Source organism: Nakaseomyces bracarensis (assembly GCF_045282275.1).
Source record: "Nakaseomyces bracarensis strain CBM3 chromosome Unknown Scaff13_0, whole genome shotgun sequence".
NCBI classification, from domain to species: domain Eukaryota; kingdom Fungi; phylum Ascomycota; class Saccharomycetes; order Saccharomycetales; family Saccharomycetaceae; genus Nakaseomyces; species Nakaseomyces bracarensis.
The window spans coordinates 164,906-183,336 of NW_027263959.1; the positions used below are offsets into that span (position 1 = coordinate 164,906).

Here is an 18,431-nt window from a genome sequence, read left to right on the forward strand (position 1 = left end):
TTTCCTTGACCATTTTAATTTTTTTATATTTTAAATAATTTCTCTTTTCATTACAATATATTTAATTTCTATTTTAAAAAAAAAAAATATTTCTCATTTCATATAATATTGAAAGTGAAGAAGGGTATATCTAAAAGGTTGACAAAGTGAAAGTGAATTTAGTTACGAAAATACGGAGGGATATATTTTCATAACAAAGAGAAGTTATTTTTCAGTAAATAATTTATTGAAAAGACAAACAAACAAAATTAGAAAACTAAGGAAAATAAGGCCCATATTTCGAATAAAAAGGGAGGGGTTCTATATTTGGTTTTTGATTTGGTTTTGATTCTTTTACCCTCTTAGGTTCTAAATTATAGCATACTTTTAAAAGTAAATACAAAAGGAAGTTAAGTTTTGCTGTTCTCCTAGTCGTTCATTTTTTTTATATCTTAATTTTGGAGATATAACTGGCTTATTTTGAAAAAAATAGACATAACAGAATAAAAGAAAGTGTATCCAACGTAATAATAAAGTAACGAATTAATATTTTTGTTTGAATATCCTACTATTATCCATTTTTTGAAAAATAATATCAAAAAGTAATCGTTTTTTTTTAGGTTTAAAGGAGAAACTACATTATTATAAGCAATAAAGGGAAAAATTATAAAGAAACGTATTGATTTGAAACATTATTCATTAAAATAACCAACCATTAAAATAAAAAAAAACAAAAAAAAAATTGTTGTTCAATAAAAAACAAAAAAAATTATAAAAAATTATAAAACATTTTCTTTGAAAAAAATATTTCCAATAACTTCCTAGATATTTCCTCTTTCAATAATAAAAGAATAAGGAATATCTGTTCTTTTTTTCTTTTTTTTTTGTCTTTTCAAACACTCTTAAACAAATACAAAATCAAAAATTTACTGATCTCAAATGTCGTTAGATTATGAAATATATAAGGAAGGTGGTATCCTTAATAACAGGTATCAAAAGATAGAAGATATTAGTGAAGGATCATATGGGTATGTTTCATTAGCTAAAGATACGAAATCTAAAAGATTGGTTGCTGTCAAATATATCTTTAAACTAGAAGGCGAGGAAGATGAATATGATGATCGCAGAATTGAGGAGGTAGATAATGATCGAGAAATGACAAAAAATAGTTCCGTGGAAAAGAAGAGTAACTTGCTAAATAAAAAGAAATCGATGATCTCATCGAAAATCAGATCGAGGTTTTCTAACAATATCTGTTTAGAAGCAATGTACGAGGTCGATATCCAGACAAAGATTGGTGTCCATGAGAATATAGTCCAGCTGTATGATTATTTTGATTCTTACATTATTATGGAGTATTGCGCTGGTGGTGATTTGTATGAAGCCATCAAGGATGATCTAGTGCCAAAGAAAACGAAGGAAATCACCCATATCTTAACACAAATCTTGGATGCCATTGAGTTTGTGCATGAAAAGCAGATTTTCCATAGAGATATTAAGCCGGAAAATATCTTAATCTCCAGTTTGATTGATTGGAAGATCAAGCTGACCGATTGGGGCCTCGCTACTACCGACATTACTTCTTATGACAGGAATGTTGGTTCAGAAAGATATATGCCTCCAGAACTTTTTGAAAGTAACCTTGATATTGATGAAAGAAAGGATCCATACAACTGTAGTAAAGTGGATTTGTGGTCTATCGGTATTGTATTTTTGAATGTGGTTTTCTATAAGAATCCTTTCAGAATTGCTGATCAATCTGATAAGTCTTTTTGCTATTTTGCTGCTAACAGAGAAGCTCTATTTGATGTTTTTTCTACTATGACTTACGATTTTTTCCAAGTACTTAGATACAGTTTAACTATTGACCCAGCCAACAGAGATATTCATAAGATCAGAACAGAATTGAACAATTTATCTCAATATACCTTAGATGATAACTTCTACAACAATGATATGGATGTAGAGGAAGAAGAAGACGAAATCGAAGATATTTTCGACAAGGCGCAGCAACCACCTTCTTCTGCTCCAGTCTCTTTACCAACTCCAGTTTCGTCTTCCAAACCATTACCTAAAATTCAAAATGACTTCACATTTGTCCAACCAGATGATAAACCACTTGAGAGACCTAAAGATGATCCCAAAAGCCCAATTTCAATGGAGAACAATTACCTACACCCTGACAAATACGCAAATAATGTCCCAGATCATACGGCACATGAAAACCCTAGTCACCCAGCCGCCAAAGATAACGAAGATATTAGAGAAAGGGCTAAATCCGTTCCGAAATTTAGATTCCAAAAACGGTCTAAAAAGCCACTTAAACAACATAACAACGGTAATAATTACCAGAACACGCATGGAGGAACACGTGCAATCAGAATCGAGAACAGGCGCAAAAGTAGAATTATTAAACATTCTAGGAAACCTTTGGGCATCCCTACACCAAATACCCATCTCAATAACTACATGAACGAGTATGAAAGCAAGAAGGAGGACTTTTTCCATACTAGGCAATACTTTACTCCCCCAAGTGTACAAAACCGGTATATGGAAGGAATTTTCAATAAATCTCACAATGGAAAATATCAGAACAAACAGAATAATAAATATTGGAACAGTAAGTACTTTAGCCACCATAATGGCCAACACCAGAACGGGAAGTCAAATTCCAAAAGAAGGCCAAGTTCTTCAGGTATTAACTATGGTAATCAGAAAATGGTTTTCCCTCGTTTTATCCACAATAGTAATCTGCACCAAAATGCTGGTAGAAGACATTCCGCTCACACCATTCAACACATTCCTGGCACTTATTTACCTCCAAATGCAAGACATGACTCTAAAAACAATGCCAATGGTAATCAACGATACAATCCAACTCATGTTTTACCTATGACTTCTCATTCTAATGATGTTCCTGATATTTCCACAGTTCTTGATAGTCATGGAACAAATGGAAAAGATGAGATGGGAAATATGGCAGCTCAAGCGTATCGTCAACATATCTATAAGGAAGATGATAGATTCGGACCCCATGATAATACTTACGATGTTGACCATGGCCATGACTCTGATGACATTCTCTTCTCACTGGATGAAACAGAACATGAGAACTCTTTTGTACATGATATGGAAGGTTTATCGCTAAATGACAATCAATCTGGCAACGGTCATGCGCTACATGGCAGTGACGCATTTTTTAGAACAGAAATAGCACCAAGCCTCGCTAATCACTCTATTCACAACGGTGTTTCTACAAGGACTTCGACGCCATCATCAACTAGATCAAGGAACTCGAATGGAACAAATGAATTACCCGATTTGTTGAAATCTCCAGTAATTTCTCAAACCCCTATAAACGGTGGGTCAGTTTGTACTTCAAAACCATCAATTAATGTCAATGGCAACCCATTGTTAGAACCGGTAAAACATTTGCCAAATGGTAATTCAACTATAGCGGCTGTCAAGGTTCCTACCCTAGAAACTCCTTCACAGCAAGCACAGGACAGACAGTTCAAATCTGGGGTATATATCCCACCCCACCAGAGACGAAGCTTCAACCTCGGTGCTGGCACCGGGTTCCATCAAAGGGCCAATGCGAATGAAGCAACTTTGTCTGTATCTCATAATTCGATCCAATATGGAGGTTCTTATAAGAACCGCAGAGGAAGCATGCCTGCAAGCGCCTTCGGTAACAACAATAACAGACGCTTTACAGCAGGCAACCCAGCGCAGCGTCCAGTTGTCCTTCAACATAACATATATGATAACATGGACAATGATGCCTTAGAATTTGAGGACGACGAACCACAACATGCACAATTCAGAAGTAAGTCCCGTAATAGGCATGGATATCAACATGGAATTACGAATTCCAGTACCCCTGAAGAAAAATCTATGTTTGGGCCCTATGATATATACACTAAGAGTAACAACCATAATAAAAATTCTACAGGTAGAAAGTCAAGTGTTATCCAAGAAGATTTGGTTGGCTCTTTAGAGCAATATAAAAATTATTGGTTAATGTTACAGCAACAACAGGAATGACACAGAGTCTAATCTCTTTTCCTACAAAATTTTACAGAGATTATTTCTCTTTTATTAATGATGCATTTATTTTACTAGTTAACATACATCTTTTAGGAATTGTTTTTTGTTTTTCTCAAACCATGACCTAGAATAAGCATATTGGAAGTTAGAATCTTCCTCCTATTATTATTATTATTACTATCTTTTTTTTTTTTTTTTTTTTTTTTTTTTCTATATATGTTACTTTTTTCCTTCGGATTTTACTCGGTTTATTTGACGTTTTAGTTGTAGTGACGTTTAAATTGTGGTATTAAATTCTTCTCCAGATGCTACAAATATAATGTCACTATAGATACTAGTCTATGTTTTCCCAATCTAGAAGGAGATGGAACTACAATTGAGAGGAACAACCCAGAGTAGATGTTTTCTTCATCGTTAAGACTCCGAAAAGTAAATATGTTTTGTATTTTTTATCTTCTTGTTTTTTATTCTAGCATTTTAATGAAATAAACTAAATAATATAATATGTCTTGAAATTAAAGTTAGCCTGTTAATAAAAACAAAAAACAAATGAATTTTATATATGAGATACTGAAAATAAAGTTATTTATACCTAATATACAGTGCTACAGTAAGTCATATATAAAATGTATTTTTTTAGTAACCCCAGATTATTTTTTGGAGACTCTATTATCGTCAAACTTTATATGCTTATTTTTGAAATTTTGTTTACTGATGGAAGGGGTCAGCGTTTTCCGTATTTGACCCTGGACTTCTTTTTTCCTCAGTTCTTCATCACTGACATTCTTATCCAGTTTCTGTTCCAGTTTTTTCGTCCTTTCAATGTATTTTCTAACTCTTTGTAATTCCACCATCACTTTATCATTGAGCCCCTCCGTATCATGGCCAGAGAGCAACTTCACATACGAAAACATCAGCGATGAAAGCACATAACTGTAATTATTCACTAGTTTCAATCTTTTAAGCTCATCCGTCTCCCTTAACAACGCTTCATCCAGTGGAGTAGTCATATATCCATCTACTAACGGCTTTAATTCCGCAAGTTTCCTATCGAGCTGCTTGATATACGGCTTAACCGATTTCTTCAAATCCTGCTCCATTTTTTATACTTTATTTTTATTTTTATACCCTTTTTTTTGGTAGTTTGTTTTAACTATCTGTAATAAAAATACCATCACTACTTTCTAGTTATTAGATTATAATACCATTATAGGGCATCGCATCCAAAGAATCAATATTAAATTTTTTATTTTTTTTCCCTTCAGCATGTTACCCTGCTCTTAGAAATCACATGATCGCTTGGCGATCATGTGATCACGTGGTTTGTAAATTCTCATATATCCGTATATAAATATAAAAAAGCTTGTACCCCGTCTTTTTCCGATACCGGATGGGCTTTAACGCATCATCGAAGGAGCCGATAACAAAATTATTTTTTTGCTGTAGGGATCTTTTTCTGTGGGAGTACTTAAAAAAAGGGGGGCGGCAGAAAAACTTCTTCTATCTATTGGCTAGAGTAAACCCGTACGCAGCTTATTCTCTATCTAAATAGAAATTGCAGATCATTTATTAAACTTCTTTCTTTTGCTTTTATATAATGTTAACAGAAACAAGTAAAACAGGGTAGCGAATTGGCAAGCAGAGAGACAGAAAAAAAAAAAAAGGAGTTGTTAATACCTCTCAGTCTCTATCATAGAAAAAAAAAAAGAGATATCGAGACTAAATGCCATAATATAACTCGCCAGCCCTTTCTTCTTGAATTACTGCGGCTACAGACTACACGGTTCTATACACCTATCTACAGTACTTCTAAGTATTATAAGTATAAATGTAGGTAGACAGAAAAGGTAATCTAAAATAAAAAAAATAATAAAGCAATCCTTCTTTGGGCTTTTCGGTAAGAAAAGAAAAAGAAAAAGCAAGTGTTGGGAATTCTACTCATAATCCCTCTGTCCCTCTCTCTCTCTCTCTCTCTCTCTCTCTCTCTCTCTCTCTCTCTCTCTCTAGCTTATCGGTAAGCTGGCAATTTATAGGATTTGGGTTGGATTTGGGTTGGATTTTGGATTTTGGATTTTGGATTTTGGATTAGCAAGTATTTATTACTCTTAGACCTAGTTTTTTCTTTTAATAAATTGGATTACAAAGTTTTCTTTCTTATAAGTTATATGGTTTAATTTTTTTCTTTCAAAAAAGTGTTAATACTGATATAACAAACAAATAAAAAATATAAAAAGAAACAGACGGAAATAATGAAGTTATTTCATTTGGATAAGAAGAAGAAGAAGAGGGATAGTTCTTCTTCTACTCCGAAGACACATCATTCTAGGACGGATAGTGTTGCTTCTCAGACTGGGTACGCTCCTTCTGGTCATGTGACCACTCCATCCAAACAGAAACCTACTCGGGAGCACAGACCTACTGTGGTGCTGCCTGATGTTGCTTCGTCTTCCTCTCCCATCCGTCAGAGTAGAAGTAATGGCTCACTAAACAGTAACGGGAACCATTCGAGGGGGCTAGACCCCGCCGAACCTGGGTTTCTCAGTATACCTATCTTCATGGATGTGAGTAACGTTGATAAGATGGCGAACTCTTCTTCTCAGGGTAAATCTGAGAACACGAGTAAAACCGGCATTAGCACCGCAAATGATCAGGGTGTCACTCCTGAACAAGGTGAGAACCAGTTTCTTGGTACGCTGTTGAAGATGGCCCACAATGCCACGTTCTCCTCCGGTGAGGCTGCTGGGAAGCCTATGGAGAAGGATCTTGCTGATAACAACCATTTGGCACCACCTGCACAGACACAGTCTCAGCCACATGGTGCTAATGGTAACGGCAACGGCCATGGACCTGATAAAAATGGTGATCATGATCACTCCGAAGTTAGCAGTGCTATGTCCGGTAACTCAGCTTCTCATAATACTGGTAAACATAATAGCAAAGAGTTCTTGAAAGGGTTGGATGATATGTTGTCTAACGACGAGAGAAATGATATGGATGGAAATAAGATGGAGACACAAAATGAGAAGGAAAACATGCAACAAATGGGAACTGCGGCAATGGAGAACCCAGATCACGATGAAGAGGGTCACAAGATCGCTAAAGTGGAACCAATTTCTCACGATCAACTTAATGGGTCGCCACAAGTTTCGAGAGTCAAACCTTCTGACCATAACAGCATTGTTTCAGCGCCTGCTGCCACTGCGACTCCTGAAGATGTTGACCATACAGCGGAGATCACTCCTGCACCAATAGTCAAACAAAATAGTGATAATGGAAGTAAGGGCGCTTTCATCGAAGCTATGTTCTCTACAAAAACCATCGATCCCGAAGCAGCAGAAGCAGCAGCAGCTGCTGCTTCAGCTCGTAGAGCCACTCCTAATGGTAAAGTTCAACGTATGCCTTCAGAGTCCTCTAATGAACACACTCCAATGAGTGAAAGAAGACATAGCTCTTCATTCAGTTCTAACCATACCCCACACCAGGCTAGTCCTCTACATGCTACTTCGACGAATGGTTCTGAATTAAGACGGTCTTTCGAAGGTGGTAGTGATTCACGCAACAGAAGTCTATCTAAAAGTCTCTTGAACAAAAGATCTTTCTCACCAAACCATTTGAGCAAAGCTATTATCCCACCAAGCAAAGCTGCTCAGGCCACTACAAATGCTCTAAGATACTCTATCAGTAAGGTAAAGAACTCTACAGATTTCAGTTCCGACTCTTCAGCCAAACCAAGGGCTAGTTTCACTGACTCTATTAGATCTAGCTCCTCTCTTGGAACTTACCAGGATGGAACTAAAGTGGATATGGAAACCACTGAAAGCTCTGGTACTGTGAAACTAAATAATGTTAAATTTGCCTCTGAAAGGAAGAATAAAGAGTTCCACTCGCTTTTCAAGGACGATAGCATCATGCCAGAAGAAAGGCTAATTGCCGAACATACCTGTGCCTTATCCCACGATATCTTGTTGCAAGGTAAGTTATACATAACAGATGTGCATCTCTGTTTTTACTCTAATATCTTAGGTTGGGTTACTAATGCAATAATCGCTTTCAAAGATATTGATCAAATTGAGAAGAAAACCACAGCCGGTATTTTCCACAATGCCATTGCTATTGAAGCTAACTCAACAAAATACTTGTTTGCATCTTTCATTTCCAGAGATAGTACTTTTGACCAAATCACAGATATCTGGAATCAAATAGTTATATCTAATAGATTAGGAAACCAGGGAGACAAGAGCATGGATTCCGATTCCGATTCCGATGATTCAATGTCTGAATCTGTAGGATCTGACATCGATATGAGCGCAACCGGAACTTCCATTGCTAATACGGAGAAGACTGAAATGGATTCTCCTGGTAGTGAAACCAAGAAGAAGGTATCCCGTTCAAAATCGACAGGAGAGTCTATTTACGGACCAGAAAAACACGCTCCAACTACAGCTAGCTATACTCCTGCTTCAGGTGAAAAAATGATTAACGAATCTACTATTAAAGCCCCAATGGGTAAAGTCGCTCACATCTTATTTGGTGACGATACTAGCTACTTGGAGAAGATATTGAAAGCCCAAAAGAACTATGATATCTCAGCTCTACCTAAAATCTTGGAAACCAAGAAACGTGACTACGAATATACAAAACCTATCAGTGGGTCAATTGGTCCTAGTAAAACCAAATGTATTATATCTGAAGAGCTCGAGACTTATGACTTAAATAACTACATTAAAATGGTACAGAAAACAAAAAACCCTGATGTTCCATCAGGTAACTCATTTATTGTCAAGACAACGTTCTTATTGAACTGGGCTGATAACAACTGCACTAAATTCCGTGTTTATGTAGCTGTTGAGTGGACAGGTAAAAGTTGGATTAAGGGTGCTATTGAAAAAGGTACCTTTGACGGTGTGACCGATACCACAAAGACAATGGTAACGGAGATTAACAAGTTCATTCCTACTCTGGTTACTTCTGCTGCTGCTGGTGGTGAGTCAGAAGAAGAAGATGAGGGCGACGAAGATGAAGAGGTTGAAGTTGAACAAGAAGTCTTAGATCTTCCACAGATGGAACCATTAACGCATACCCCAACAAAAGCTAAAGTGGAGAAGGGTAAAGATGACCACTATATCGAGCAAAATGTTAATATCAAGGCGCCTTTGGGTACTGTATATCAATTAATTTTTGGTGATGATACATCCTACATTAAACAAATCACTGAGAAACAAAATAACTTCGACGTTTCAGATGTTCCTAAATTTACTAATAAAGAAAGAGACTTCTCATACACAAAGAGGCTTAACAACTCATTGGGTCCTAAACAGACCAAGTGTTTTGTTCATGAAACTATTGAACATATGGATTTGAATAGTTACATAAGAGTGAGGCAAGTTTGTAAAACTCCTGATGTGCCTTCTGGTAATAATTTCTCTATCCACACATTAATATATCTATCTTGGGGTCCTAATAATACTACCCTTTTGACTGTGCTATCCAGTATTAAATGGACTGGTAAGAGTTTCTTAAAGGGTGCTATTGAAAAAGGTTCTATTGATGGTCAGAAAACTTCCGTTGGTGTTTTGAATACTGAGTTAAAGTCCATTGTTGCTAATGCTCCAAAGACCATTAAGAAGGTTAAGGTTAAGAAGACTAAACGTAAATCTAAGAAGTCTACCGCAGAAGCTGTTGCAGAAGCTCCTGTAGAAGAAGTTTCAGAGCCAACGCCTGAACCAGAACAAGAGCCAGAATCTAGCTCTCTGGTGGATAAATTAATGGACTTTGATATTACCTCAGTTCAAGGTATAGCAACTGTTGTCGTCGGTCTTATTGTTCTAATACTGTTGATCAGAACATTATTTTTTAGAGGATCCTCTCAACCTCAAATGCGTTACTTAAGGCCTGGTAGAATTATTATTGATGGAGCTGAGCATAACTATGTTCCAAGCTTCAAAACTCTTTATGAACTATATGAAGAGGATATCAAAAGAAACATTAAAAATAAACAGTTCTATAAGAATAATATTATTATCGAATCTGAGAATTCAATCTGGGATTGGGTTAATAGTAGAGGTAACGAATCGTTGCATGACGATCACTCCTACAAATCAGTTTTCGATAAGAGAAAATATGAAGAACTACAAGAAACTATTAAACTAACAGAACTACAACTAGGCCAGTTAAAGGAACTGTTAGCCAAACAGAAACAATAAAAAAGTTCGTCGACTTTCAAATTGTGAAACTGGCTCAACATATTATTTTATTTTAATTTTAATTTTTTGGTTTTCCCAATTGCTTTTCTAATAAGGTCTTTTAAAAATCAATTAACCTTGTATATTTTTTGTTATATTTTTTCCTTAATACTTATGTAATAACAATTATAATAAACAAATTCTTTCGTTTAAATTGTATTTCAAAGTGTTCATAAAGCCTTTATATATCTTTAATATATCTTTAACATATCTTCAAATATATCACGTGCTTGCCATGATAGAGTTTATATCAAAATATATATTTTTTGCACAGAGTTAAGCGCCTTTAGATTCAAATAATATATTTATGGTCATATGATTAAAACAAGTAGTAAATATATCTTTCTAAATAGAGTTTATCAACAAAAACTAATATCTTTACTATACTCATATTACAGTATCAAAAAATGAACGACTTAGAAAAACTCATCGAACAATCTAAGCTGAAATTAAGTAATATGATAAAGGAAAAAGAAAACTTAACATGTGAACTACATAATTTAGCTCAAACAAACAAGTATGTTTCAAAACAATCCATTTTCCATTACATAGAAATACTAATGCTCGGATATCATTACTAACTGTATAATTTTTCATTTGAGATATTATTTTCGGAGTTATGAAAGCGATTATTTACAACCCTTATATAATAATTTAGCAATATCAGAAATTTACCACTGATATGTTGCTAAACTTATTGTATATTTGAAGAATTAAGCTTCCAGAAAATCATAAAGATATGAAAAAAAAAAGAATAATACATTTAGTATCGAATATGAAAACCCCACACTAATAATTAAACAACACATTCAGTTATTGAAGATGTATAACGAATTACGCGATATAGGTCTGAAACTGGCACATATGGTTTCAATAGAAAAAAATTGCCCAGTTCTTGAAATATTTGAAGAAATTAACATAGAAATGAAAGATTAATGAAATGGCAAATTTTTTTTTTTTGCTAGATCCTCTTTATCAGTTTCTTACTTCTGAATTAAATATCAATGAAGAAAAATTAAACATTTCTAAAGTGTCGCTAGTAACAAAAAAGCTAAAAATAAAAACCTAATTTATTGGATTCTAATTGAAAGCCAATTATGACTAAAAATAGATGAGAAAAATTTTGATCAATTACTTATTGTTTTATGAAGTGAATTCTACTAACAGTCTCGCAAAGATTCTAAGGGGGCTTCATTATACCTTATAAAAAAGATCGATCTTTTTACATCCTAATTGGATTGGGGTTTGTTTATTAAAATAAAGGTGGGACCTTGAACTCATTATTAATGCTGGATTTATTTTGGATTTGCAAAAGCTGCAAGGACACCGCGTAAATCGCAAAGGAATTTTTTATTTTTGGCTAAATTCTTCCGCTCACTTTCAATTTCTCTCTGAATATCTCGCAGCGAAGGGAGGAAGTGGTTCTGTTCTATTGTGGAAAAATATGGAAAAAAAAAAGCCATCACTGCAGGAAACCATTACAATACGTCACCGATAATTTAAAAAAAAAGGTACAATCACCCATTATCACAGATAAAAATCCAATAACTCGATGTTTTTTCTTTTGGGTGCTATGTGTTCACTAATGAAATACAAATAATACTTACCTGGAATATATTTATGTCAAAGAGTATTAACTATAGCTGGTGCATTGAAGATATCATAAATCGATTGATAATATTTGTATAACACATTTATTATAACCGACTGACATAATATTTGAAAACAACAACAAAAAAAAAAAACGTTGCTAGACATTTTACCCAAAAACATCCTATGTCAACTTGAAGAAGTATAATAGAGCTACATATAAACTGCTACAAACTTCTAAAACGTTCGCTATTTAAAAAGTTGCAGTAGAAACCCTAGCTCATAGTTCTGGGATAAAAAAACATCTTTGGCATATTTTTATAATATCTATTCCGCCTAAGGAACGTCCTATTACAGAACACGTTTTTTAAATACCGAAGTTCCAGATCATTTTTTTGTTTTGATTTTAATAGTTGATCACAAAACTTATAACATTATATCAACATGCCTCGACTAAAACACATCACAATTATCGGTATATCCATTCTCTTACTGCTACCGAATCTGTCTCTGTCATTCAACATTGGTCAATTATTACATAAAAAGGCGGTACCGCAAAAAAATTCTGAAGTACAAGTCAGTGCTGTGCCTACTCTATCGAGTTCGGCGTATAACCACGAAATAGAGATAGAAATAATAAATCCAGAAGAATCAATTGATTATCACGGCGAATACTTTTATAGACCAAAAAAACATAATCGTGACATCGATTACGAAATAAATGAGGAAAATGAAGGAGAAAAGAATGCTGTACGAACAAAAATACATGATTCCGAGAAGAAAGGAAGATATAGCATCAGCCCGACACTATTAATGGCAGATGTAGAGGGAGGACTCCATGGAATAAACAGAGATTCTGGTGAGATTTTATGGACTATACCTAGCACTAATTTCCCGCCCTTTTTAAAAATAGAGTCCTCAAATCCCACTGATAAGAGAGAAAGTTTTATAATAGAACCCTTTGATGACGGATCAATATATTATTTTAGCAGTACAAATGGAATACAAAAGCTTCCAATTAATGTTAAGCAACTTGCATTCTCATCGCCAATACACCTAAAAATGCACATGAAAGATGAGTCAACTGGAAAAACCACTGTTGATGAAAGAATATATATTAGTTCAAGGAGGTCGATTATGTATAAGATCGATATCAATAGTGGTAAAGTTATCTCAAAATTTGGCTTTGATATGGGCCCAGGAGGACAGGAATTTACTGAAACAGAATTCATTAACACTAAATATTCTCCTGATAAACCAGAACAAAGTGTTATACTTACTAAAACCACTTATGAAATAAAAATATTTACCACTTCCGGTTCCTCATATAATATCACATATTCTGCTTGGGAAGAGAATTCAAAACAAAATGAAAATCCTTTCTTTCAAAAGGCCAAAGATCCCTTGAATAATATAACATATATTCCGTTGACTGATAAGTCAGTAATTGCTAGAAACGAAGCAGAGATGTCAATCAAGTGGAGAATAAAGTTACCAAATGTGGCAATTGGAATTTTTGAGACAATGCGTGATACCACTACCGGAGAAAATATTTTAATACAGTATCCGTTAGGTGATGTCCCTATCCCTAAATCAGATCGCTTGAGAAATAGTGTCTATTTAAATTATATTCACCAAGACACCTGGTTTGCACTTTCTGGTGAAAATTATCCATCACTAGTTGGAAGTGCAACATTAAGTACTTTTGAGCAATCTGAAGGGCAAACAAATGAAATCTCTCTCAATGTTGTAGGTGTCCATTTATTTGAGGATTCAAAAATTAATCTATTCTATGAAGGTTACGAAGGTTATGACGGAAACAGGAAACTAGCTCTACCTTCTGCTGACGAGGCATTTTTACTTGATCCTCCTCAGAGGTATTTAGGAAACATTACTGAAAGTGGAGAAATTTCTAAAAACATATACGATCCTAATTACCTTGAACAATATAAGAATAAAATAAGGAATGAATTGCGTGAGGAAATGTTATTTGGACTTCCAACTAATAATTTTCTCAAATTTTCATTAATAATAATACTACTATTAACCGTTATGGTCGGTATTTTTATCAAAAATATTCTGCCATATTTCAAATCGTCAATATCGGTGGATAATTCAGTAAATTCCATTACAACCAGCCCCTCTTTTGAAAATTCAAATTTTACTTCAAAAGAATTACCTGTTTCTAATGGTGATGTCAATGATGACCTTTCTGATGCCTCTAATCCAGCTACTATAGAAAAAAGAAAAAGAAAGCGTGGATCTAGAGGTGGTAAAAGAGTGAAAAAAAATAGCATGAATCCTAATATCGACTCCGAATTACACAATAGAGTGTTGAAGGTATCAGACAAAATTTTAGGATATGGTTCCTCTGGTACTGTCGTATTTGAGGGAAAGTTTCAGGAAAGGAAAGTGGCTGTTAAGAGAATGCTAGTTGATTTTTATGACATAGCTTCTCGGGAAATAAGTTTATTATCTGAAAGTGATGAACATCCAAACGTTGTAAGGTATTATTGTTCTGAAGAAACCAGCAAGTTTCTATATATCGCATTAGAGCTTTGTGACTCGAATCTACAAGATATAATTGAATCTAATAAAACAGTCAGATATGATCAGAAACTTACTGACTATCAGATGCTAGATATATTATACCAAGTAGGACTCGGTATCAGTCATTTACACTCTCTTAATATTATTCATCGGGATATCAAGCCTCCAAATATTCTAATATTGAGGTCTAAAAAGTACACACATAAACATTCCTTTGAAAATGAAGATAGCAAGAATAAAATTTTGTTATCAGACTTTGGTCTCTGTAAGAAATTAGATTTCGAACAATCATCCTTTAAAACCAATATAAAAAATGCTGCAGGCACTACAGGTTGGATGGCACCAGAGCTCTTAATCGAATCTGATGATAATAACAGCCAAGAAAGTCCAAACCCGCTGAATAAACAAGATAATGATCCTGCAGTATTTGTCGATCCTTATACCAAGAGGAGACTTACAAAATCGATAGACATCTTCTCATTAGGATGCGTCTTTTATTTTGTCTTATCGGGAGGGAAGCATCCATTTGGCGAGAAGTATATGCGGGAGTATAACATAATTAATAACAAAAAAGATTTAAAAGGTTTGAAGGAAAATATGAAAGACAGATCACTTATTTATGAAGCTGTGAATTTGTTAAACAAAATGCTAAATCAAATTCCTGAAAAGAGACCTACCGCAGAAGATGTTTTGAAACATCCCTTATGTTGGTCTAGAGCCAAAAAGTTAGAATTTTTGTTGAGAGTTAGCGATAGATTAGAAATCGAGACGAAAGATCCTCCTAGTGATATAATTCTAAAATTAGAGAACCATGCCAAGAGAATTATTCCACATCATGATTGGTGTAAATTTCTCGATGACCAATTTTTGGATAATCTAACTAAATACAGAAAATACCAGAAGGATAAAGTTATTGATCTGCTTCGTGCAATTCGTAACGTTTACCACCACTTTAATGACCTTCCCGAAGAAGTCAAACTTAAAATGGGAACACTTCCAAATGGGTTTTATGATTACTTCTCGGAGAAATTTCCGCACCTTCTCATGGAAGTCTATAATGTAGTAAATAGGACTATGCGAGAAGAAAGTGCTTTTAGCGATTACTTCTAACTTATATATTTTGTTGTATTTAAAGATAGGTTTTATAATTAACATTCATATTATAGATATTTATAAAATCCTTCATGAAGAAGATGCGAGGATGTTTCTACCGAAAAGGATAACTATACAAATAGAATAGCTACTGAATAATACGGAATTGAACAAATGAGAGTGTGAAGACTATGAAAGCTGTAGGAATGCCACCTAATATTTACATCTCTAGTATTACAGACAGTTCAGTCTTGGGATTGCTGCTGCTGTTGTGCTGCCAATTTTCTTTCCTGTCTTCCTTTCTTCATTACTTGCTTTAGTGCTGCACTATCAAGTGGATCTAGTAGTTCAAATGAGCACATTAATCCTTCACTTACACTCATTACTGCACCCCAGTTATCGAATTCACCACAATAGTTAGGTGCAGAAAATACAGTCACTAAACTTCTATCATTAAAAAATTCATAACCATCCTCGACAACCATATGTGCCCTGCAAACTAAATCAAAACCAAATTTATTGAGGAATTTATTAATAGCAACTTTATTGTAACAGTAACTAACGCCTCTTTCATTATCTTCCCATTCATTGGGAGAATCTGTGGGATCAGACCATAGTAGGTCGTTGATTAATCCAAAGTCCGGAACATCTGTTGGCCTACTAACATGTCTAATTTCATCCATGGAGTTTAAAACAGGAGACAGACCACCGTGAACACAAAAAATCTTACCAGTTACAATCGCTGCCAATGGTAGTGTATTAAAAGTGTCAATAAAAGTTTTCCAAGTTTTAATATTGCATCTACGTTTACACTCATCATAAAATCCATATACTCTTGTCACATTTGCACATTCATGGTTACCTCTTAGAAGGAAGAAATTTTCTGGGTATTTTATCTTATAACACAGTAATAATAATATAGTTTCCAGGGATTGTTTACCACGATCAACATAATCACCTAAAAAGAGATAATTAGCCATTGGTGGGAAACCACACTTGGTAAACAATCTAAGCAGGTCACCGTATTGTCCATGAACATCACCAACAATCTTAACCGAAGGAGAAAGTTCTAATAATGCAGGTTGTGCCAGGAATATTTCTCTTGCTTTCTGACAAATTTGAGCTATCTCCGAATTTTTGAGACATACATTCTTAGTTCTTTTGGCAGCGTATCCTGCATCCAGGAGTTTTTGAATAGTATCATCTATATCTATAGGTTTTTGTGGCTTTTTCTTCTTACCATCAGTTGGCATTTCAGCATTTGCTTCAGCTAGGACAACATCGGTGGAGATACTAGGGTAAGCATCAAGTTGAGATTTAGAATGCGATCCTTGGCTTGACATTGAATTAGACCTCCGATAATTATCATCCTTCAGATCACCCAGCCTATCACGTCCACCAGGCGTCTCTACTCTTGAACCATCTGCAGAGTGTACACTAAAATAGTCACCCTTCGAGCCATCCATAGCTGCAGGTGAATGCAAAGGTGTACTGTACTCTGTATTACCATTCGATCCGAATGAAGACTTTCTGCTCAACAGAGAAGATGCCATAGAGTTAGATCTGTTCAAAGGTGATTTACCAACTGGTGTATCGCCACGTTCTATCGGAGCCCCGTTATCCGACCGCCTTCTCATTCGTGATGCTGAAGAGACAGATCCAGTCCTATTAAATTCTGTTCCGGAGAGGTTTCTGTCACGAGATGCAGCTGTATGTATCAATGATGTGTCTCCTATATTGTTAATATTGTCGTCATCATCCGTCAGAGCATTTTCGTCATACACAAACGAACTCGTCGACGATATAGTTTTACTATTCCTTAGGATCGGGGGCTTAGGTTCAATCTGCACCATTGACGGCGGTAGATCACCGTGGTTATAACTGGATCTCCTAGAATTCGACGTCCTGCGTGCATTACTAGACGTTCCTGCCGTCAAAAACCCGCTTCCATCGTTTCCATTACCATTTCCATAGCTATTACCAATTGCACTAGCACTTCCACTAGCACTAACGCTCGCACTTCCAGTAACACTACCATAACCAAAACCATTAGTATTGACAGTAGCATTGTTACCAGTTGCAGCGCTAACAGAGTTTCCACTGGGACTCACACTCTTATTCGCTGTCACATTCCCGTTCCTACCATTATTACTGTCCTGGACATCATTCAACCCACTAGGACCACTGTTATACCCCGCTACTTCTTGATCAACAATCTCATCGAATTCTCCTGCTGACGCCACTCCAGATGCAAAACTCCGCCTCGATCGCGACCCCTCTGAATGCCGCGAACCAACTGACCTGCTCGACTGTACAGTATCCGTCTTGGTGATCTCAGGCGGCACATTTTTCTTTCCTTTCTTCTTCTTAACCGTAGTCTTCTTAGCTTTAGAAGATGTATTACCCATCGTATTTTGTTTTCTTGGTACTTTCTGGTTTGCAAACTCCAGTTGATTATTTTATTTTTTTAATATAAACTCTTTTGAGCGATTAATGTTTTTAAATACTATATAGTATTTACTCTTTCCAATTCTATACCCCAATTAGTTCCTGTCTTTAGTCTCTCTCTCTCTCTCTCTCAGACACTGTCTCTTCTCGTTCTATAAATTTAAAGACCCCGAAACAATAGTTTATCCTTTCTTTTCTTCAGATTGTGTTTTATACCTACAATCTTTATCCTATTGTTAGTCAATTACCTTCCACCCTCAACTGAAATAAGTATCGATATAGACTCTTATGGTTAAGCATTAGACCCTTCCATGGGTTTTCACCCCTTCTCTCACTCTCTCTCTCTCTGCCTTTTCTAATTTTCTAATTTTTTTTTTTTTTAATTTTCATGGAAGAATGGCTATATACACATCATCACATGTACATAAACGTGTTTAGTGATATATAAATCGATATAATGTTATACGTCACAGCACATGG

The 18,431-nt window shown here is 35.1% G+C and overlaps 6 protein-coding genes across 6 annotated transcripts; 4 read left to right on the forward strand and 2 right to left on the reverse strand.

Moving 5' to 3' along the window:
* Positions 1 to 918: 918 nt before the first annotated feature.
* Positions 919 to 4,026, forward strand: KSP1 (putative serine/threonine protein kinase KSP1; the record flags this gene model as incomplete). The annotated part of the gene is made up of 1 exon (XM_071054264.1): positions 919 to 4,026. One exon carries the CDS (start codon positions 919 to 921, stop codon positions 4,024 to 4,026), a length of 3,108 nt encoding a protein of 1,035 aa, XP_070908957.1.
* A 653-nt stretch (positions 4,027 to 4,679) lies between these two features.
* On the reverse strand, positions 4,680 to 5,129 carry LRP1 (Lrp1p; the record flags this gene model as incomplete). The annotated part of the gene is made up of 1 exon (XM_071054265.1): positions 4,680 to 5,129. One exon carries the CDS (start codon positions 5,127 to 5,129, stop codon positions 4,680 to 4,682), a length of 450 nt encoding a protein of 149 aa, XP_070908958.1.
* Positions 5,130 to 6,278: 1,149 nt separating this feature from the next.
* Positions 6,279 to 10,232, forward strand: RNJ42_04102 (GRAM and VASt domain-containing protein; the record flags this gene model as incomplete). The annotated part of the gene is made up of 1 exon (XM_071054266.1): positions 6,279 to 10,232. One exon carries the CDS (start codon positions 6,279 to 6,281, stop codon positions 10,230 to 10,232), a length of 3,954 nt encoding a protein of 1,317 aa, XP_070908959.1.
* A 446-nt stretch (positions 10,233 to 10,678) lies between these two features.
* Positions 10,679 to 10,852, forward strand: RNJ42_04103 (uncharacterized protein; the record flags this gene model as incomplete). Its single annotated transcript, XM_071054267.1, has 1 exon — positions 10,679 to 10,852. The coding sequence occupies one exon, from the start codon at positions 10,679 to 10,681 to the stop codon at positions 10,850 to 10,852; it is 174 nt and encodes a 57-aa protein (XP_070908960.1).
* Positions 10,853 to 12,305: 1,453 nt separating this feature from the next.
* Positions 12,306 to 15,521, forward strand: IRE1 (bifunctional endoribonuclease/protein kinase IRE1; the record flags this gene model as incomplete). Its single annotated transcript, XM_071054268.1, has 1 exon — positions 12,306 to 15,521. One exon carries the CDS (start codon positions 12,306 to 12,308, stop codon positions 15,519 to 15,521), a length of 3,216 nt encoding a protein of 1,071 aa, XP_070908961.1.
* Positions 15,522 to 15,748: 227 nt separating this feature from the next.
* On the reverse strand, positions 15,749 to 17,911 carry PPZ2 (salt homeostasis regulator; the record flags this gene model as incomplete). The annotated part of the gene is made up of 1 exon (XM_071054269.1): positions 15,749 to 17,911. The coding sequence occupies one exon, from the start codon at positions 17,909 to 17,911 to the stop codon at positions 15,749 to 15,751; it is 2,163 nt and encodes a 720-aa protein (XP_070908962.1).
* Positions 17,912 to 18,431: the final 520 nt, after the last annotated feature.